The sequence below is a fragment of the Tamandua tetradactyla genome, chromosome 7 (genome assembly GCF_023851605.1).
Source record: "Tamandua tetradactyla isolate mTamTet1 chromosome 7, mTamTet1.pri, whole genome shotgun sequence".
Classification (NCBI taxonomy): domain Eukaryota; kingdom Metazoa; phylum Chordata; class Mammalia; order Pilosa; family Myrmecophagidae; genus Tamandua; species Tamandua tetradactyla.
In genome coordinates this window covers 126288468-126307214 of record NC_135333.1, presented here as the reverse complement: position 1 = coordinate 126307214, position 18747 = coordinate 126288468, and the positions used below count along the sequence as shown (strand labels likewise).

At 38.0% G+C, this 18747-nt stretch overlaps 1 protein-coding gene across 2 annotated transcripts in view; it reads left to right on the top strand.

Annotated features, from left to right (window-relative positions):
- The window catches only part of LRIG3 (leucine rich repeats and immunoglobulin like domains 3), a 47581-nt gene that overhangs the window by 15715 nt on the left and 13119 nt on the right, over positions 1-18747 (top strand). For both annotated transcript variants that reach the window (XM_077111242.1, XM_077111243.1), the window contains exons 4-12: positions 9637-9768; positions 10296-10439; positions 11473-11616; positions 11919-12062; positions 12481-12624; positions 13567-13647; positions 14550-14621; positions 16602-16673; positions 17187-17350. In XM_077111242.1, coding sequence (XP_076967357.1) covers positions 9637-9768; positions 10296-10439; positions 11473-11616; positions 11919-12062; positions 12481-12624; positions 13567-13647; positions 14550-14621; positions 16602-16673; positions 17187-17350 — 1097 coding nt within the window. The remainder of the gene's footprint in view (positions 1-9636; positions 9769-10295; positions 10440-11472; positions 11617-11918; positions 12063-12480; positions 12625-13566; positions 13648-14549; positions 14622-16601; positions 16674-17186; positions 17351-18747) is intronic.

The following is an 18747-nucleotide window of genomic DNA, read 5'->3' as shown; positions in this document are numbered from 1 at the left end:
TTCTTTCTAAAAGTTTCTTAAAATAAAAGTAAAAGAGTAACAAAAGTACACACACAGAGAACAAAGAGAAAATAGAAGGAGGCAGCTTAAATAAATTGTAAAAATTTTGGAAGCAAATGGACAGATTGTAGCTGATTTAAAAGAGGGGTAAAGTAGCTTTGACCCTAAAAGACCAAGCATTTCTGTTTTGCAGAACCCCAGAATGGTTCAGGAAGTCAAATTCTATAAAAGTGGGGGAGTACAGAGTAGGACTGAAAACAGGGGAATTGGGTAACACTCTTTTATGAGAAGGAGACTTCCAGTTTCCTCTCCAAATCAAAAAGCCCCTTGACTGCCTCACCTAATGTGAAGAATGGACGTTCACTTTTTGGAGAGTTTAAACCAAAAGTCTCTGGAATTTGGGACACAGACCCTGCTGTGGTTGGGGATGGAAAGTGTGGGTAATATCTTCTGAAATGAAGGAAATTAAGTCAAATCCGAATCCTTTCAGCTTCTTTCCCCTGCTAACCTTCCTAAATATTAGCAGTTTTGCTTAGACTTACCAGAATGGAGATTGGAGGATTAAAGAGAAAAGACCCAGAGAAACTGGCATGTGAAGATCCCATCATGAAATGGGCCCCTCCTGATCACCCAGTAATGAAGCTCATGAGCCAACAACCACATCACACATACAACCCTCCAAAAGTTTTGTAGTGCTTCTTTGTTCACTATGAATGCATAGCCAGTGATCACCAGACTTTTAAGGAAGTTTCTGACAACACAGTTAAGAGTCTGAAACAAATGGGAAAAGGATACAGAGAAAATGGAAGGAGAAGGAAGCTTCAAAACAATCTAATTATCTTTGAAGAGAACAGGGAAGATGTTAGATCCACAAAACAAGAAAAGAATGGTTAAAAATAATAGTAAAAAGGAATAGAGCAGAAGGAAAAATTCTTTAAAATATAATACCAGAAACTCAAAAAAAAAATTTTGTTAATAGATATGTTGGAAGAAAGTTGAGGAAATCTCTCAGAAAGGAGAACCAAAAGACAAAGGGATAGAAAGCAGGAGAGCAAAATCGAGAAGAGAATTGATTAGGAGGTTAATAGCCAACTAATCGGAATTGCACAGAGTGGCAGTTCAGAAAATGGAAAGGAAGAAATTATCAAAGATACCAAAATCTTTCCCAGAATTGAGGAAAACACTTCAAGTTTGAAAGGTCCTACCGAGTGCCAGCCCAATGAAAAAGAAAAAGGTCTACACTCAAGTACGTTACTGGGCGACTTCAGAATACCAGCAGTAAAGAGAAGCTCGGAGAAGAGATAAGAAGTAAAACAAAACACAGGGCAGTTTGCCTGTGAGGACCGGCAGTGGTTCTCTGGGTGTTTCCAGCAGCAGCAGCATTCCCTGGAAACTTGGTAAAAAGACACATCCCCACCTCAGAGCCACTGAAGCGAAACCCAGCAAAAAGTGCTTCAGGCATCCCCAGATCTGATCCCGGTCGGAAGTTTGAGAACCACTAGGAGAGAGCAGCACGGTCTTTGGCATCTCACGCTTACATCTGTGAAAGCTGGAGCAGAGTGAAGCAATATCGTCATCATTCTAAGGAAAATGATTTCTAACCTGTGCTCTGTACCAATCCAAACTGTCAATCCTATGACGACATTTTCAGCCGTTAAGAAAGAAAAAAATTGCCTTCTAAGCTGATGGAAGCTATGCCCCATGAAAATGAGGGAATATACTAAGAGGAAGATTGGGGATTCAGGGAACAAGATGCCAACAGAAGAGAGAGGGGGAAAGAAATCCACCAAAAGTGAGTCCAGGTTCTGTAAGAGGCTGTGGTTTTCACATATGGTTGTGTGAAGCTTCTGTAGCAACACTTGCAGTGTTTGTCATTCAAGTCCAGGGTTGCAATTCATTAAAGCTGAAAGAGGCCATTCCTTTACATCCCCTCAGTTAACAGATGGGAAACCAAGGTGTAAATAAAGATCAAGACTGAACTGGGGATAAAATCAAAATTTCTTGGTTGGGGAACTGTAGTTTAAATCGCTTTATGCAAGAGATCCTACTTTTTAGCAGGTTGATTAATGCATAGGATCACACAGTTTTATCTTTACTGCCTCTGGCTGGCAGCTGTAATGAGCGTACTGCTTTCTTGTGTCCAGATACATCTTGAACAACAGTGAATATAAATCCTGTGGGCTAATCTAAAGCTTGGTCTAGAGTTTCTGGATCAATTAATATCGTTAGGGGCTTGAGCCTCCATTCGTTTAATACTGGGGTCTGGGAAATCAAAGATGGCTCAGGAACTCTCTCCACTTACAGAACTTAAGCATAACAGCCTTCTGGCATATGAAAATGGCTTTGGAAGTTTAAAAGAGGAAGCAGGTAAAGAACAAAAACTTTAAATTTTACTGAATTGAAAGAGAATTTGTTTTATTGTACATAATTAAATTACTTCAGATTAAAATAATTGTTCAATAAGTGTCTTCTTTGGCATCCTGCAGTCTTTTAGGCCTTCTTAAATTTCTGTTTATATAAAGGGCTAAACTGAATTTACACTTGCAGATCAAAGAAGAGTTGTTTCGTATGTGATATGAATGGGCTCTTTCTTTTTTTTTCATTTTTAGCCTGTGATGACTGGCACATGACTTGGATCCTGATTATCCTAGGACTTCTGTATTAAAACATGGCAGTCAACTTTATCAATTTTGAGATTCAAAAGATAATTATATTTTATGTTGTCCTGGCTTTCAGCTGAAAGATCTGACTCTTTGCTCCTTATATTGAGGCTCATTTGTTACTTAGTAGCATTAATTCTTAACCAAGAATCTTTGCCCTTGCAAAAGTTTACTCAGTTGCTTTATTCTTTAATGCCACAGGACCAGTGGGCCAGTGTAGACATGTATTCTTTTAATGAAACTTCTTAATTATCTTTTTAGAAAAGAGATGAGCAGAGCCAGTTTATTTTTATCTGCATGAAGTGGTTCTTTGCTTGCCAAATCTCTGGTCATAAAAGCCTGATATTGTGGGGTGTTAGTTATTCCAGCCAAAGTAGTTTCAAGGAAGCTTTTTTGGGGGAGGTTGTTGGGGTGGTTATTAGAAGTACAGATGACCTTTAATGTGTTTGAAAATGTAGTGTTTTCTTTAACAACTTGTAATTCCTTTATAAATAATGCTATGCTGCTTGCCTGCAAGTTACATATAGAAATCAGTATTTCCTGGGGTGAGGTAGACATTAACTGGTCAATACATTTAATATGCTTGCTTGAGACTTGTTTGTATGGAGTGACCATGGTTTCAGCAATTTGTTAGTTGCAGTAACTGAATTGGACTTAAGGATGTGGTTAGAGTAATGCATTCTAAGAAAAGGGGGTATTGCAAACATATGAAAAATGGTTTCAAATTAAATTTCAGTGCACATACCCTCTCTCAAGGAAAAATGCTGCCTGCACAAAGCTCTGTGTAGCTAAGATTGCACTTCGTAACACATCACAGCTCCAAGGCCTTAAGCTGCCTGTTATGTTGTACAATAGGTAGGATACAGTTGAAAATATTGACAGATATTTCTTATTCATCAAGAGGCTACAGTTTGATTCAGGAATTCCAGTATGAAAAAAACTGATGTTCTGGTTCATTACTAACAATATTTACTCTGTGACTCTCAGACTCTGGAAATAAACTAACATGTATATCCACTTAAGAGTATATAAAAGTTCTGTTGAGACACTTTTGCTTTCTGGGGATCACCAGTGAGTTAGAAAGTAGAACTAATCATCATTCTACTAAGTGATCCTATTTGTAACCTCATAAGTTATATTTTAGTGTTACAAGTTTTCTCCATGCTTGCATTCAGTACAGTTCAGAGTATCAGAACAAATGAGCATATTTCTTGTATATGAGAATGGCACATGTCATCGCTACCATCTCAGACCTGAGTGAGAGGGGCTGGGTGCTACACATTAGATTGCCTCCTGTATCAGAAACGTAAAGCACAATGACAATTATTCCCATTTTGGTCTCATTGGAAAAACAAAGTTGGAAACAGAAAGAGTGAATGCAAAGTACAGTAATGCTGGTAGACTGGGCCTGCACTGCCAGAGACTGCAGAGCTGGTATCTGAGCTTGTACTCCAGTGAAGGAGAAAAGCACAACCCCTACCCCAGAAAACCAGAGAAAGAGTGGTACTTCACCCCTGTTTCAGTTTGCTAAAGCTGCTGAATGCAATATACCAGAGATGGGTTGGCTTTTACAATGGGGATTTATTAGCTTACAAGTTCTAAGGCCCTGAAAATATCCTATTTAAGGCATCGACAGTTGGATACCTTCTCTGAAGGCAGCTACTGGCATCCAGTGTTCCTCTGTCAGATAGCAAGGCACATGGCCTGTGTCTGCTGGTTCTTTGCACCCAAGTTTCATTGCTTTCAGCTCCTGGTTCCAGGGCCTCCTCTCTGAGCTTATGTGGGTCCTCTCTTAGCTTCTCTGGGCTTTTCTCTCTAAGCTCTTTTGGCATTTTCTGTTTTTTATACTCTCAAAAAAGGAGTCTAGTAAAAATGATTAAGACCCACCTTGAAGGTGGTGGATTACATCTCAATTGAAATAACCTAATCAAAAGATCCCACCAACAATAGATCTGCACCCACAGGAATGGATTAACCCCAGAACATGGCCTATTCTGGGGTACATAACAGCTTCAAACCAGCACAAGCCCCAAAGTGGATGTCTAGACAGACCATCACCTTATCCCAACACATCCTCTGTCTTCCTGCATGGAGCCAGGAGCCACCTGACTACCCCATCCCTCTGTAAGTCTTTCTATGCCCAGCTGCCAGAGCAGTCATTCTAAAATGCACATCTCCATCACCTCACTGCAGTATTTGAAATCCTTCAGTCCCCTCCCCAGCTGATCTCGACCTAAATGCCACATACCTGACCTGCTCTCATCTCTTCCCAACCACCTAACTCTTAAACTTCATCTTTCTCCAGTCTCCACCCATGTACTGGATGCTCCAGCCATCAAGTCATTCTTTCACTTCCTGGTAGGGAAGACTCCTTTCTCTGCCTGATTCTGATGCATGTCTTTGCCTCTGCTGGGAATTCTCATCTGCCTTCTCCTTTGCCCGGCTAACTCCTCATCCCGCAGGTCCTGGCGGAATTGTTCCTTCCTGCTTGTAGTTTGGCAGACCCCCCCACAATGCTCACGAAGGCTCTTCAGGAGCCTGTTTCTGGCAGCGGCACTCTGTTCTTTATCATAGTACTTAACACTTTCCTGCCCTTTCTGGTTTACCTGTTCTCCCCACCAGAACTTGATGTTCTCTGAGGCCAGGGGCAATACCTATCTCCAACATTCTCACGTGAATATCATTATATGAAAACGATAAGCCAGGTTTGCTTCTGCATGTTAGAGATATTTGGCAAAATTGGCTGAAAGGTGAAACTGGCAACAAACTGAAACTTCTATTATTGGGCCTGAGAAGGCAAGGCTGAAATACCCGGGACTCCTGTTTTTCCAGAGGCCTCAAAAATCCAAGGAACCGTCTGCTTTCCCTGACCAAGCAAGCCCCCTGGTTTGTGTTTGTCCACAAGGAACTAATTATACTTCACCTCAGCTATGAATGTGACCCTGGAACTCCCTGAAATATCAACAAACATAGATGACCAAAATATTCCTAGTCTCTAAAATTGATTTGCACAAGGCTGAAATGCCTTCAGATACTTAAGAGTACCATATTATGATTTTTGAACAATGAAAAGATGTCGATTTCACATTTATGTAAGAAATAAATATATATATATGTATTGAGTTTTTTTTTAAAGTGTTGTGCATTTCCTGCCAAAAATACTAATTAAATGCAATATTTGTAATGTGTTGATCAATTTTGGCATTTGCCCCTACTGGGGGAAAAAATAAAGCTGGAATTGAATTGAATCTCTATCTTCTAAATTTGGAGCCTACTCCATGAAATATCTTTGTTTTGAGGGTTTTAGATAGTCAAGATTTTTAAATTTAATTTTTAAATATAGTTGTCTCCTTTTTTTACCCCTCTTTCATGATATAAAGTAAATTTTTTGTTGTTGATTTTTAAACTGGTACACATCAGGTGCTTATTTGCCAGTTGATCTGAGAGCTAATATGAAACTGGTATTTGGATTTAATTCAGTTCCATTAAGACAGATTTAAAATTGTGTGATACAGGGACTATTATCCTGGCAGTTGTGAGAGATTTTTGTGCTAGACATGAGTGCTGACAAAGAACGCACTGTACATGCTCCATCTATAACTGAGCACTTTCACACTGCAATTTAGGAGGTGTGCAGTTCAGGAAATTGCTGGCTTTGGCTGGAACATACTTTTACTGCAAGGAAAATTTTATTCGTCACTCAAGTAATTGGCAGTTTTAATACCTTGCTCATAATTACCTTATAAACAAACGAATACATAAACCAAAGACTGCATGGCCTGTTATCTAACTTGTAGCCTTATTTGACCAATGTGATAGACACCTGTGGGTCTCCCTTTCCCCTCTCTCAAAAAACAAATTTGCTCTGTAGCTGCTGGAGTGTTTTCTTTTTGTTGTTGTTATATGCAAGTGTAGCAATACTAGCCCCAGACACTCTGGGGGCCAAAACCAGATGCAGAATTTGATGGGAGGTAACAGTTGTGGACAAGGGTAGGAGAAGTGAGGGAAAGGGGAACATGTTAGGATTACTTCTCAGTTTGTGGGAGGACATCCTGGTAATGAAAACGTTTGGGTTATGTATTTAAGAAAACAGTTTTGTCCCCCAATGTGTGGTTTTGTTAAATCCCCACACACCCTGTGACCCTAAGGCATCTATCTTGGGGCCTAGAGATTGACGAATTGTGTGCCTTCGCATTACTCCTATACCTTACAGTTAGGTCCGGACGTTTGCTCACTGGCAAATCCAGATGTGGGAAATGGTCAAAATCAGAGGTCATGGCCAAATGGACTTCAAAGTCTGTAAGCCTTTATGGGGATCTGAGGGGACTGATATTTATGACTTACACTTAATCCTTTTTATTTTATTTTTCTAAAATTTTATTATTATCAGCACCAAAGATAGAGTCTTAGGACATTTCATAGCCTGTCCTTGTTCCCTTTTGTAGGCTTAGTTCCTAAGAAATGGGCTTAGAATCTCTGATAACCTAGATTTTAAAAATCAAAACAGACAAATCCCGTAGTCCTTAAAAATGACCTATGGAGGGGTGCAAAGGATATAGTTCAGCAGGAGAATTCTCGCCTGCCATGCGGGAGACCCGGGTTCGATTCCTGTACCGTGCACTTCACAAAGCAAACAAACAAAAAGAAAAAAAAAAGATTCAACAAATGGTGCTGCAATAGTGGGATAGTCACATAGAAAAAAGAATGAAATGGAATGAAATGTGACCCCCACCATACAGCATACAAAAAAAAGAAAAAAAAGGCAACACAGAAACACCTATGGAAGGTTTTCACATACTTTGAGGGATTTCGTTAGTTTGTTGTTGTTGTTTAAATATAAAAACATACAACCATTTTTGCTCCATGTTTTCTTGTGAAGAAAGAGGCCCCTAATGCTTGAGCATGTTCAGAAAATGTGCCTTCTGCCCTGGTGACACCGGGCACATGCAAACCCTTGGGGAACTCTCTCAACTGCCTGGGGTGCAGCATAGCTTGGGAGAAACTTTTTTCTTGACCATTCTTAGCAGTGGTACCAGGAAGATTCAGTGAAGCAGAGTGGGTCCCCATATGAGTTTATGATCCAAAAGTTCATCATTTTTGCAAGGTGGGAGGTAGCGGACCTTTGTGGAGGTACCTTTCCATGTGAGAAGTCAATTGCCAAAACACCTTTGAAACTCTGTTCTGAACCAAACCTTCAGAGATTTTCTGGCCGATCCAGACTTATTTTGTGAGGTAGCTCAGGAGGGTGAGGACTTGCTAGGTTAAAAACTGTAGTTGTATAATTTTTAAGATAATCTCTAATATCTACACCAGAGAAATATTATTATGATTAAATGCCATGGTAAATGAAAAATGCTTAGCATAGGGTTTGACACCTAATATGTATTCAACAGTTTTAGATTTTTGTTCATATCCCAATAAAGACAGAGGGATAGAGACATATGCCTGCTTCTAAGGAACTTGCAATATGGTAGACTAAGGGCTGTGTCAGATTGACGCGTAAGGTCTGGTGAAAGTAAATATGAGGTACAACTAACTCAGTCATATACACCTACTGAGGTGGTCTGAGGTCTGTGGGTTATAATGTGAAAGAACTTAATGAACTTAGAATAGTATAGAAATACAGTTATTGGTAGAAAAGATACATATATGAGATATTTTTTCTAAGTTTTCTCATTAAGTGAAGGTTAACTGCAGTCTATGTAGTAAACAAACAGTATAATTGCATATAACATACAACTTGTCTATAAAACTGTATATAACAGACAACTTGTATAACATTCTGCTTATAATGTTCAGATCGTTTCACTGTTCTTTGGGTGGTAAAGAGAAGCCATTTCTATGATTTGTAGTTAGACTCTATCATCTCCTGAGCCTTTCTACCTTGATAATAATATTTTTCCCTGTCAAATGATTATCTAAAATGACCAAGCCACCTGATCTAATTTCAAGCACATGTGGCAATTAAGGTGACTTGCTCATCACGTTGATTCCTGTTTTCTAGCAAGATTGTCACTTAAAGCTGAGTTCCCTTGGGAGCTGTTGAACTGATGACTTTGTAAGTACTTTAAAAAGCTTAGTCTCTTGGCCAGGATGGTGGAAAGGTTCTCTATGTCCACTGTGCACCGTGATAGCCACCAGCCACATTGGCAGTTGAGCACTTTAAATGCAGCTAATATGACTTAAAGAACTGATTTTAACTTTTTATTTAACTTTAATTTTAAATATTCACGTGGCGAGTCACGTCCATATCAGACTGCACAGATCTGCTGTTTAAAATGTTTAAGACTGTTAATGTCAAAAAAGGAAAAGAAAAGAAACCTTTTAATCTAATCACCCTCAGGAATTATTTAGGCTGTTCTGCTCTTCTGTAATACTTTTATAATATTCAAAGCCCTGGTGCAGTGCGTTCCACTGGTTTTGAAGACTTTCACGGTGCGTTGAAATTTGCCATTTCTTAAAGAAAAGGGGATTTCTGTGGCATGACTTTAAAAAAAAAAATCATAAAAGCCCAACCTGATGAGTTATTTTCAGTTCTTTGGTATCTGTAGTGTGGCTGGATTCCAAGAGGAGAATTAGAAATAGATTATTTATCAAGAAGGAAGGTATAGGGAATTAACATGTGGGTGCCTGGTATGCAAGTAGGGTGGGTATCAGACATTTCATATATCATTTCATAAATGAGAAGTAAGAACCACTAACAAAAATAAGGAAAAATCAAGCAGTTATTTTTAAGTGCACCACAGCTGCTAGACAGCTATGCCAGATTTAGATAGGAAGATTTTTTATATTGTCATTTCCTATTTAGTGCAAAGTTAAAGTGGTCCGTGATGTTGCTGTTTAACTTTAAAGTATCGCAGTTTAGAGAAATCCCTTTTCCATAGTTCTGAAGAACAATTTGGGAATAGAAAATATTTTTCTCTTTTCAGATCGTTGTACCATTAACCTGGTTATCTGTGCTATCTTTAAATTCTAGGGCTGGAAACAAGATTGTTGAAATATTGCCTGAACATCTGAAACCGTTTCAATCCCTTGAAACTTTGGACCTGAGCAACAATAATATTTCAGAGCTTAAAACTGCATTTCCACCTCTACAACTCAAATATCTGTAAGCGAAGTTTTCTTTAACAGAAGTTTTCACTGTGATGCAAATATGGTGTTATAATGAAAAAATTCACTTCAAGATATAATGAGCTGCCTATTTTGCTGCTCGTCGGTCAAGAAATATAACTTTCCTATTGGCTTGTAATTCGCTGAAAGCCTCAATATCCACACTCTGTTTCCTTCTTACTCTTTTGGATTACAAAAAAAAAATTAGACTTTAACTGTCAGAAAATCTTTATGGGCTGAAAAGTGCTTCTTTTAAAAAAATAATTAAGTGAAGCTGTTGCCGTTTTTTTAATTAATAAATAGGTTTCATAAAAAGTAGGTAAATACCTCCATAGCAATTTTTTTGTAATCTTCATATATTCCAGTCACTCTTTTCTTGGCAAGACCTAACCAGTCAATTGCCTTAGGTCCATTGTTAGAAATGACGATTGGGTGTTCTGGATAGCCTTCGTAACACCGTGAACGCATGCACTGTAACATCCCAAAGAAACCTGAAAGGGAAGCTCATCTTCAAACTTTCGACAGGTATCTCAGCAGCAACCGAGTCACATCAATGGAACCTGGTTGTTTTGACAATTTGGCCAATAAGCTCCTGGTGTTGAAGCTGAACAAGAATCGCCTCTCAGCCGTGCCCCCCAAAATGTTTAAACTGCCCCAGCTGCAGCATCTGTAAGTGAAATGTCCTCTTGGATATTGTTTCCTTGCCTCTTCTGATCCCATGGTGCCTACCACCTAGAAAACACAGTGTGGCAAAAGCGCTCAGAAGCAAGGATGTGGTCATCTTTCCTTTGAGAGCTGGAGTTGTAGAATCTCTGAATCAGAAGGAAACTTAAATGTCACCTGGAGCAAGCTCCTGCCTGACAAGACACGTTAGAATGTTATTGAGAGAGTGAACGGTGTAATCACTGAACAGCCTCCTTACAAAAGCTTCATTGTGGCACTGGAGAAATCGTAGGGACAGGTGTGGTTTATGAGAATACTACTGACAACTCCAGGAGGCTCTGATGGCTTAAATGGCTATAGAGAATTGTGTTGTTAATAATGGTAGAACGATTTGTGAACAGGCTCCTGTGACAGTGGTTTTCACCTTGGCTGCACATTACAGACACTTGGGGAGCTTTTAAAAATCCCAATGCCCAGACCACACCCCAGATCAATTATATTAGAACCTCTGAGGGTAGGAGCCAGGCTTCAGTAATTTTAAAGTTCCTGAGATGATTCCAGAGGACAACCACGGTTGAGAACCACTGTCTTAAAGAAAGAGCATTAAACATGAAGAGAATTGTGAGAGATAAATGAACAATTTTTGTAAAGTAGGTTGACCAGGATAAACCTCTGACAGCCTTACTCCCTGAAAAGACCTCACGTTTTAATTTAATATTCAGTGTTCTCATTCTGGATCATTTAAAAGCAAATATTAATCAGTTTACTTCTATACCAAGGAATAACTGTTTAGAAATTAAAGTGCAGTCTAGTTTCAATATTTTATTGTTTCAAAAATAAATCATACATTTCAGAAGGAAAGTCACTCACCACTAATAAATCAATAATATATAGTCAATAAAAATGCTGAGAGATTTGAAAAATTCTATGTAATTTAACACTGACTGGTTTAACTGTCTTGTAGTAATGTCATATTTTTTACTATGCCCAGAATTTAATTGTCTTATAAGTTAACTGTTTAATGTATTGTCCAATGCAGCGAACTAAACCGAAACAAGATTAAAAACATCGATGGGCTCACGTTCCAAGGGCTCAGTGCTCTGAAGTCTTTAAAAATGCAAAGAAATGGAGTAACAAAACTTATGGATGGAGCTTTTTGGGGGCTGAGCAACATGGAAATCTTGTAAGTGTGGGTTAGCCCAGTCTAGTAGTATGATCATAGAATGCTCAGGAAACATTTGATAGCTGTTATTTGAAATTCTATGTTCAAATCGCATAATTCACAATCCTATGTATAGTTCTATTCAGTTTTGTTTCAAGTATTGGTGAGGATAATTTATAAGCACATGAGGGTGTATTTATATAATACAAGTTTAGCAGTTAGTAAACAATAGGAAATTTGTAATAGGTTGTAATCATATGTCCCCTTTGAAGAGACCATTAATAAACTTTAGATCCTGCTTTTGGTTCTCCTTGTCAATGTAGGCAGTTGGACCATAACAACTTGACAGAGATTACCAAAGGCTGGCTTTACGGCTTGCTGATGCTGCAGGAACTTCATCTCAGCCAAAATGCCATCAACAGGATCAGCCCTGATGCCTGGGAGTTCTGCCAGAAACTCAGTGAGCTGTGAGTTGCCTTTTATTCTCCTCAGGTTTGAGAGCAGGGATCATGCCAGAGCATGAGCTTCTTACCACTGATCTGTGAAATTCTCGTAACAAAGTTTCCTAGGTGACAGCTTTTTTCACATGCAACCTAGTCATATTTTTGTGGCAATAAGTTGAAGCCAGCTCTGCCTTTTCAGTTCTGTTGTGTGTTGGCTGAAGCAGTGATGGTTATTTTCAAAGAAGGAGAATGCATTTTGATTCAGTTACTAAGATTAGAAATAATGTTTACCTGAACATTATTAAAGCAGAGTCTTTGAGGATTACTGTAGTTACATATGTTGCCTTTTTTTTCTCACAAAATAAGTCATGTGGAATTGAAAAATAGAGATTATCATTTGTTTTTTGTTTCTTTCTCTCTCTTTTTTTATTTTTTTTTACAGGGACCTAACTTTCAATCGGTTATCGAGGTTAGACGATTCCAGCTTCCTTGGTCTAAGTTTACTAAATACATTGCACATTGGAAACAATAAAGTGACCTACATTGCTGATTGTGCCTTCCGGGGGCTTTCTAGTTTAAAGACGTTGTAAGTTACACATTTTGCTCTCAGAACGCAGACCTAATTGGTTCCTAAATAAGCCCCCTTTTCTCCAAGCAGATTTCCTTTGTTGTGAAGGAAATGTGTGCAGCCTCAGAAGTAGTGTCTTAATCTTTCCCAGATCAGTTTGATTAAAATAGGTCCATTTCATCCATATGTGTTCCTTGAAAGGACTAAAAAGGACAGGCAATCAGATGGTTTGGGAGATTACAGTTAGCTTCTCCAGGATCTCCAGGAAGTTTGTAACTGCTTACAAGGGAGACAGTTTTAAATTCACTAATTTTTCTTTATAAAACACAGATTAAAAATTACCCCGAGCAAAAGGATCTTCAGAAACCTGTAAGGGGAGATGCTTTTCTATAATGCCTGTTATATTCACAAGCTGACCTCTTGCCTAAGAGAAAAAAAAGAGTTGAATGAATTGACCTTTGAAAAAGCTCTCAAATGTTCATTTGAGATGGGCTTTTGATTTTTGCACTGTCAGAAACTTTTGCTCCATTCACTGTTTGGAGCATTACATAATTGAAAGATATGCTGTATGATTTGGCGAACTCTTGTTTTGTGTGGTTGGAACAGCGGTTTTAAAGTTTAATGTATTTTTCAGACTATTCAAGTCTTTCAGAATTTAATCATCTCGGTAGAGAAATTAATAGGGTCAGAGCTTTGTATTGCCCAACTTTCCTGGTTATGGGCAAAAATCCCCCACTATTGAGAGAAGAGGGCAGGGATTACGAGTTATATAGGAAAATAAGGTTTTGTTTTGAATAGGGTAGAGGAGATGGGGGGAATGGTGAGAAATTTATTACAAATTATCTGCCACCTGTGAGGTGATCTTAGATTTCTGATCATATCTTTTAAAGGAAATTCTTGTATCTTCTCTAAGTACCTGGTACAAGTTTTAATAGCGTCCTTTTTTTTTTTTTTCACTAGAGACCTGAAAAACAATGAAATTTCCTGGACAATTGAAGACATGAATGGTGCTTTCTCTGGGCTTGACAAATTGAGGCGGCTGTGAGTTAAGATTTGCACTATAATTTGGCTCACTCTTTGACCTAAAAATTCTGTCTTAGCTGAAGTCAGTTCCACAAGTTGGCAATTTAAAGAGTTAAAAGAGGGGCGTCTCCTCGTTGTCACCCTTATCATTTCCCAAAATGAGTGCTTTTACACAGATGTGTAATAGTTTTTCTTCCTTGAGTAAAAGTTTTTCATTATGCTTTAGTTTGTATACTTATTTTACACAACTGTGAAATTGTGCAACTTATTTTAATCTTTGATACTAATTTTAAATTATTTCGGGTGCTAGACTTTCAACATTATCATTATGTACAAGTTACTGCAGTTATTGTTTTGAAAGCTTCAACGTTGCCCTCTACTCAGAGGGCTTTTTTAAATGAAGTGATCCAATACCCACTGATAATACTGCATGATGCTCCAAGTAATAGGGGATAAAAACATGCTTATATTTTGCAGATGACTGAATTGTATGTTTTAAGCAGTGGTTTTCAAACTGAGTTCCACATAGCCCTAAAGTCTGATGAAGCTACCCGCAGGCAGATGGAGTGAGGAGAAAGGCTTCATTAATACCTGTTTTATGTATTGGAGTCCTAAGACAGTTTATTTGGAATAAATTTTCTGCCTATCGCTAAAAACTATGAAAATTACTGCTTTAATGTCACCATCCATGATGCTGCCATTGTATACGAGACACCTATTTTTGCTGGGCTTGCTTGATTGAAATTTGAGCACCATGCTGAACTGTATTAATGAAATGGATGACCCGGATGCATCTTTATAGGCCATTGTTTAAATGAAGACAATAGCATCGTTCCCAAATAATTTTTAAAAGTGACTGTTTTCATGAGAGGTCCCTCAAAATGGGTTTTAGTAACTGTTCCAACATTGTTTTTTTTCAGAGTACTCCAGGGAAATCGGATTAGATCTATTACCAAAAAAGCCTTCACTGGTTTGGATGCTTTAGAACACCTGTGAGTATCTGGAATTTAGTTACTCTAAAGATAGTGTAAGATGGTTATCTCTTTACATGTCATGAATGATGGGGCAGACTGGAATGTAATTTTGGGGGAATCCTCTCAGTACCATAAAGCAAGGGATATTTAAAACATCTATCTACAGGGTCTATCTGTGCATGTGTATGTGAGTGTATAAAATACAGGTGTGTGCTTTCCTTTGCATTTCAGAGCATACCTATGTCTCATTTTTAGGTTTACTTACCAGTTGTTTTCCTGAAGTGTTGATATATTAATAAAAAAAACTAACACATATTATGTATATGTCAGGATATACCTATATATATAGTCTCATTTACCTCTCATAAGAAACTATTCAATAGCTATTATAATCTTTATTTTTAAATTAAGAAGTGGGGGCCCCAAGGGTTCATTGATTCTATTGGACAGTTGGAAACTGGAAGGAGCAGCACCCTAAACCAGGACCTGGGGTGCCTTCACAGCAGCCTGAGTCACACAGTCTCCTGCCTGCACATTCTCTGCTCCTACTCCCAGTATCTCTTGACACATGTTTTTAAAATGACATGGAGGGGCTCAGGAATTTTCAGACACCAGGAGAACAAAGCTAGCCAACCCTGATAGGAGTGCAAACCTTACTTGAGCACCATGTTTTGACTGACTGAACCAGTCATGCATATAACATGGGTGTATGTTTTATACTTACCCATGAAAGTACAAAGCAATATAGAATATGTTCTCTCTATTAAGGAATCTTTGCATCTCAAATTTTTAGTATCTACTAACTCGGACAAAAGAAGTAATAATTTACAATATACACGTGGTTCAGCTGTCAGCTGTTTGAGGGTGAAGATTTAGCTGCTATCTCTAAGCTCTACTTTGTTGTCACCCTCTGGCTGTACCTGTTAGTTTGAAGACAGCGTGGAAGCCTGGCCATACCGATGACATAGCAGCTCAGGTGGTCAGAACAGTACTGCAAAGCAGAGTTTTGGAAGGATGGACCAGTACCGCTGTACTTATTGAAACAAGTTATTTTCAAAGGAAATCACACTGGAAGGGTTTGTCATCTGGCCCATGCCATTTCTGGGAAAGTGGAATTAGTGGATCAGTGGCATAGAAACCTCTGCTTCAATTTTCTTAAGCTCCGAGGATTTTCCAAACTTTGTTCTCTACCTATATCTGGTAGCTTCGTTCTCTGTCTTAGATTGCCTCTTGTCTCATGCGAGATTACTTTTGTAGACCGAGTAGTACGCAGAGTATTAATCTTTGTGGAGAATACTTTAACTTAAACTGCTTGTTAGTACAAGTTAAATATAAAATCAACCTAGAAGATTGTCTCATAGTCTGTCTGAAGTGGTTTGTTTTGTTTTATCTTTTTGTAAACAAGTATATCTTGGCTGAATACCTTTCTACCTTTACAGTATTGAGGAGTGTGGGGTAGAGTAGGCAGGCAATTAAAGAGCATAAGTTGGGGATTGAAAATAATTGGGTTCAAATCCAGTCTGCCCCTTTCATGCTGAGCAAGGTAATAAGACCATCTTCTTTCAGTTAACTGTGAGGAATAAATACTATAATATGTGTAAATCACCTATCATCTTGCACATATCACAAAAAAAAGTGTACTATAAGTGATATTTGTCAAAAAGCATAATTACGAGGAGTTTTATTTATGTATTTAAAAGTTATTAATAGTTACTAATTGAAACAATAAGAAATACAATGAAATAAGGTAGCAGAACAGCCTGGGCCCTCATGAGTCAAATAACCTGTACGTGATGATGTAAAGTGAACCCCTCCCGCCGTACAGACCCTGCCCCTGATACAAATATCCTCATTCGACATCCTGGGCTTCATAATCAGTTCTCCTGGAAAGGTCTCCTTCAGGTGTTTCAGTGCATAGATTCTTTGTTTGGTGAATGGGTGGGTGGTGCAGACCCCAACTTTGCCTTAATTGATATATTCAATTTGGTTGTTTTTCAGAGACCTGAGTGACAATGCAATCATGTCATTACAAGGCAATGCATTTTCACAAATGAAGAAACTTCAACAATTGTAAGTTCTTTTCCTTCCAAGAGGTTCAACCAAAACATAAAAGGGGAGATCTGCCATGGGGTGTGTCATCTTAGATGATGTGTCTCTAAAATGTACCTAGCCCATTTATTTAAGTAAAATAAAAAAAATTACTTAATTTTTATGCCGAAAACCCAAATAAGTTGTTTATTTGTTCCCTTTGTGGAAATAAGGAGTCTGTTTCTTTTGGCTTTGAATTCTCAACTATTATATGTGGGACTTAATACAGTACAGTGCTTCATCGTAGTAGCAGCTTTTCAGTAGTATGGTATTTTTGATACATCAACACTTCTATCTCAGTAGGACAATAAGAACTAAAAATAGCATGCTAGATATATTTCTTGCATTTAAAATAGGCTACAGGATTTTTCTATACATGGGATATGCATATTTGGTTTCCAAACTCATTGCTTTGTTAATATTTACTTGAGTTTAGTTTACTTGTAGAAATCTGCATTTTATACAAAACAAATTGAATGTAATTACTCTCCTCAGTCATTTAAATACATCAAGCCTTTTATGTGACTGCCAACTAAAATGGCTCCCACAGTGGGTGGCAGAAAACAACTTTCAGAGCTTTGTAAATGCCAGTTGTGCCCATCCTCAGCTGCTAAAAGGAAGAAGTATTTTTGCTGTTAGCCCAGATGGCTTTGTGTGTGGTGAGTATAGCTATTGCCCTTTCATTTTCTTTTCTTTGTTTCTTTTTGTTGTTGTGGGGGGGGGAGGGCATTTGCGCAAATATTAATTTTAAAAAGATTTGTGTTCTCTTAATAAAGTCTTTATTTCTGTTGCTGCAGTAGACCAAAAGGGGGTTATAGTTTGCTGATTTTTCAAATTTTATAAATAAGACAAACAGTTTTCTAAAATTGCTTCATCTTTGTTTTGACACCTGGATAATTTTGGTAGAAAGAGAATAACACTGGATCTTGGGAGAAATGAAGGATAGTCTCAGCCCCTTCTATTTAACTTAAATTCCCTAAATCTCAGTCTCTGCATTTATTAAACTGGAAATCTGTCACCTGTTCTTCCCAATTCAGAAAACCTTCTGAATTGTTGAGAGACCCCTGCAAGCTCTTTGAAGACACTGAACTAAACCCTAGGCAAATTCATGCAGTAAAAGGGAAAATTATTAGCTAATGATCTATGGGTGTTAAGAATTTAACTATTGGTATGTAAAGCACTACAATGGTTTGAATTTATTATACATAATTTTAAGGTTCATTGTTTTAGCCTCCAAGAGTCTCAGTATTAGAAATTTTCTCACCCAGGGTTCATAGAGCTCTTTAGTAGTTGAAAAGTCAAGTTTTCATATCCCTGATACACTCATCTCTTCACTACACTGTGCTGCTCTTTTACTATTAGCTGCCATGAAGACATTTGTAAAAAATAAATGGTTGCATAAAACATGAAATCAAAATTTATTTAAATTTAAACTTATGTAAAGATATTACAGAAACGTATTTTACATTGACATTTAAAATTTCATTTTAAACTGCTTCGCCTAGGATTGTTTAGTTTGGTCAAGTAAGAGACAAATACATATTTTTAGGTTGCAGCATTAATCAGAGCCAACAGTTTCTGGAAATAAAACTTCTGGTGTTGCTTTTGGATCCAAATAAGCTTTTGGCATTCGTCTATAAGAGCCAGCACGATTCCTTTCCATGACCCTCATTCCACTCTTCTCTAGTCATAAGACATGGACTCCTTTTTATTTTGAGCCATATGGACTTTGTTCATGGATTTTTCCCCCCTCCGTTGTGGATATGAACACTGATATACCAGATGAAAATGTCAGAATAAATTTCATCAAGAAACCAAATTGAAGGCTATAGACAAACATGTCATTGACAATGAACAGCATTGGAGTTATCAGAACACCCCCCACCACCCACCCAGTTCACACACAAGAAGTTATTTTTCTCAGAGCACCCAGATATACTTTGGTAGATCTAAGATGTTCCCTCCAGGGTTTAGACCATCTCTGAGAGATTGAAGTTCAAAAAGGTAACTTTTGAAAAAAGTAACAGAGAACTAAATATAACTGCTTAGAATGAAA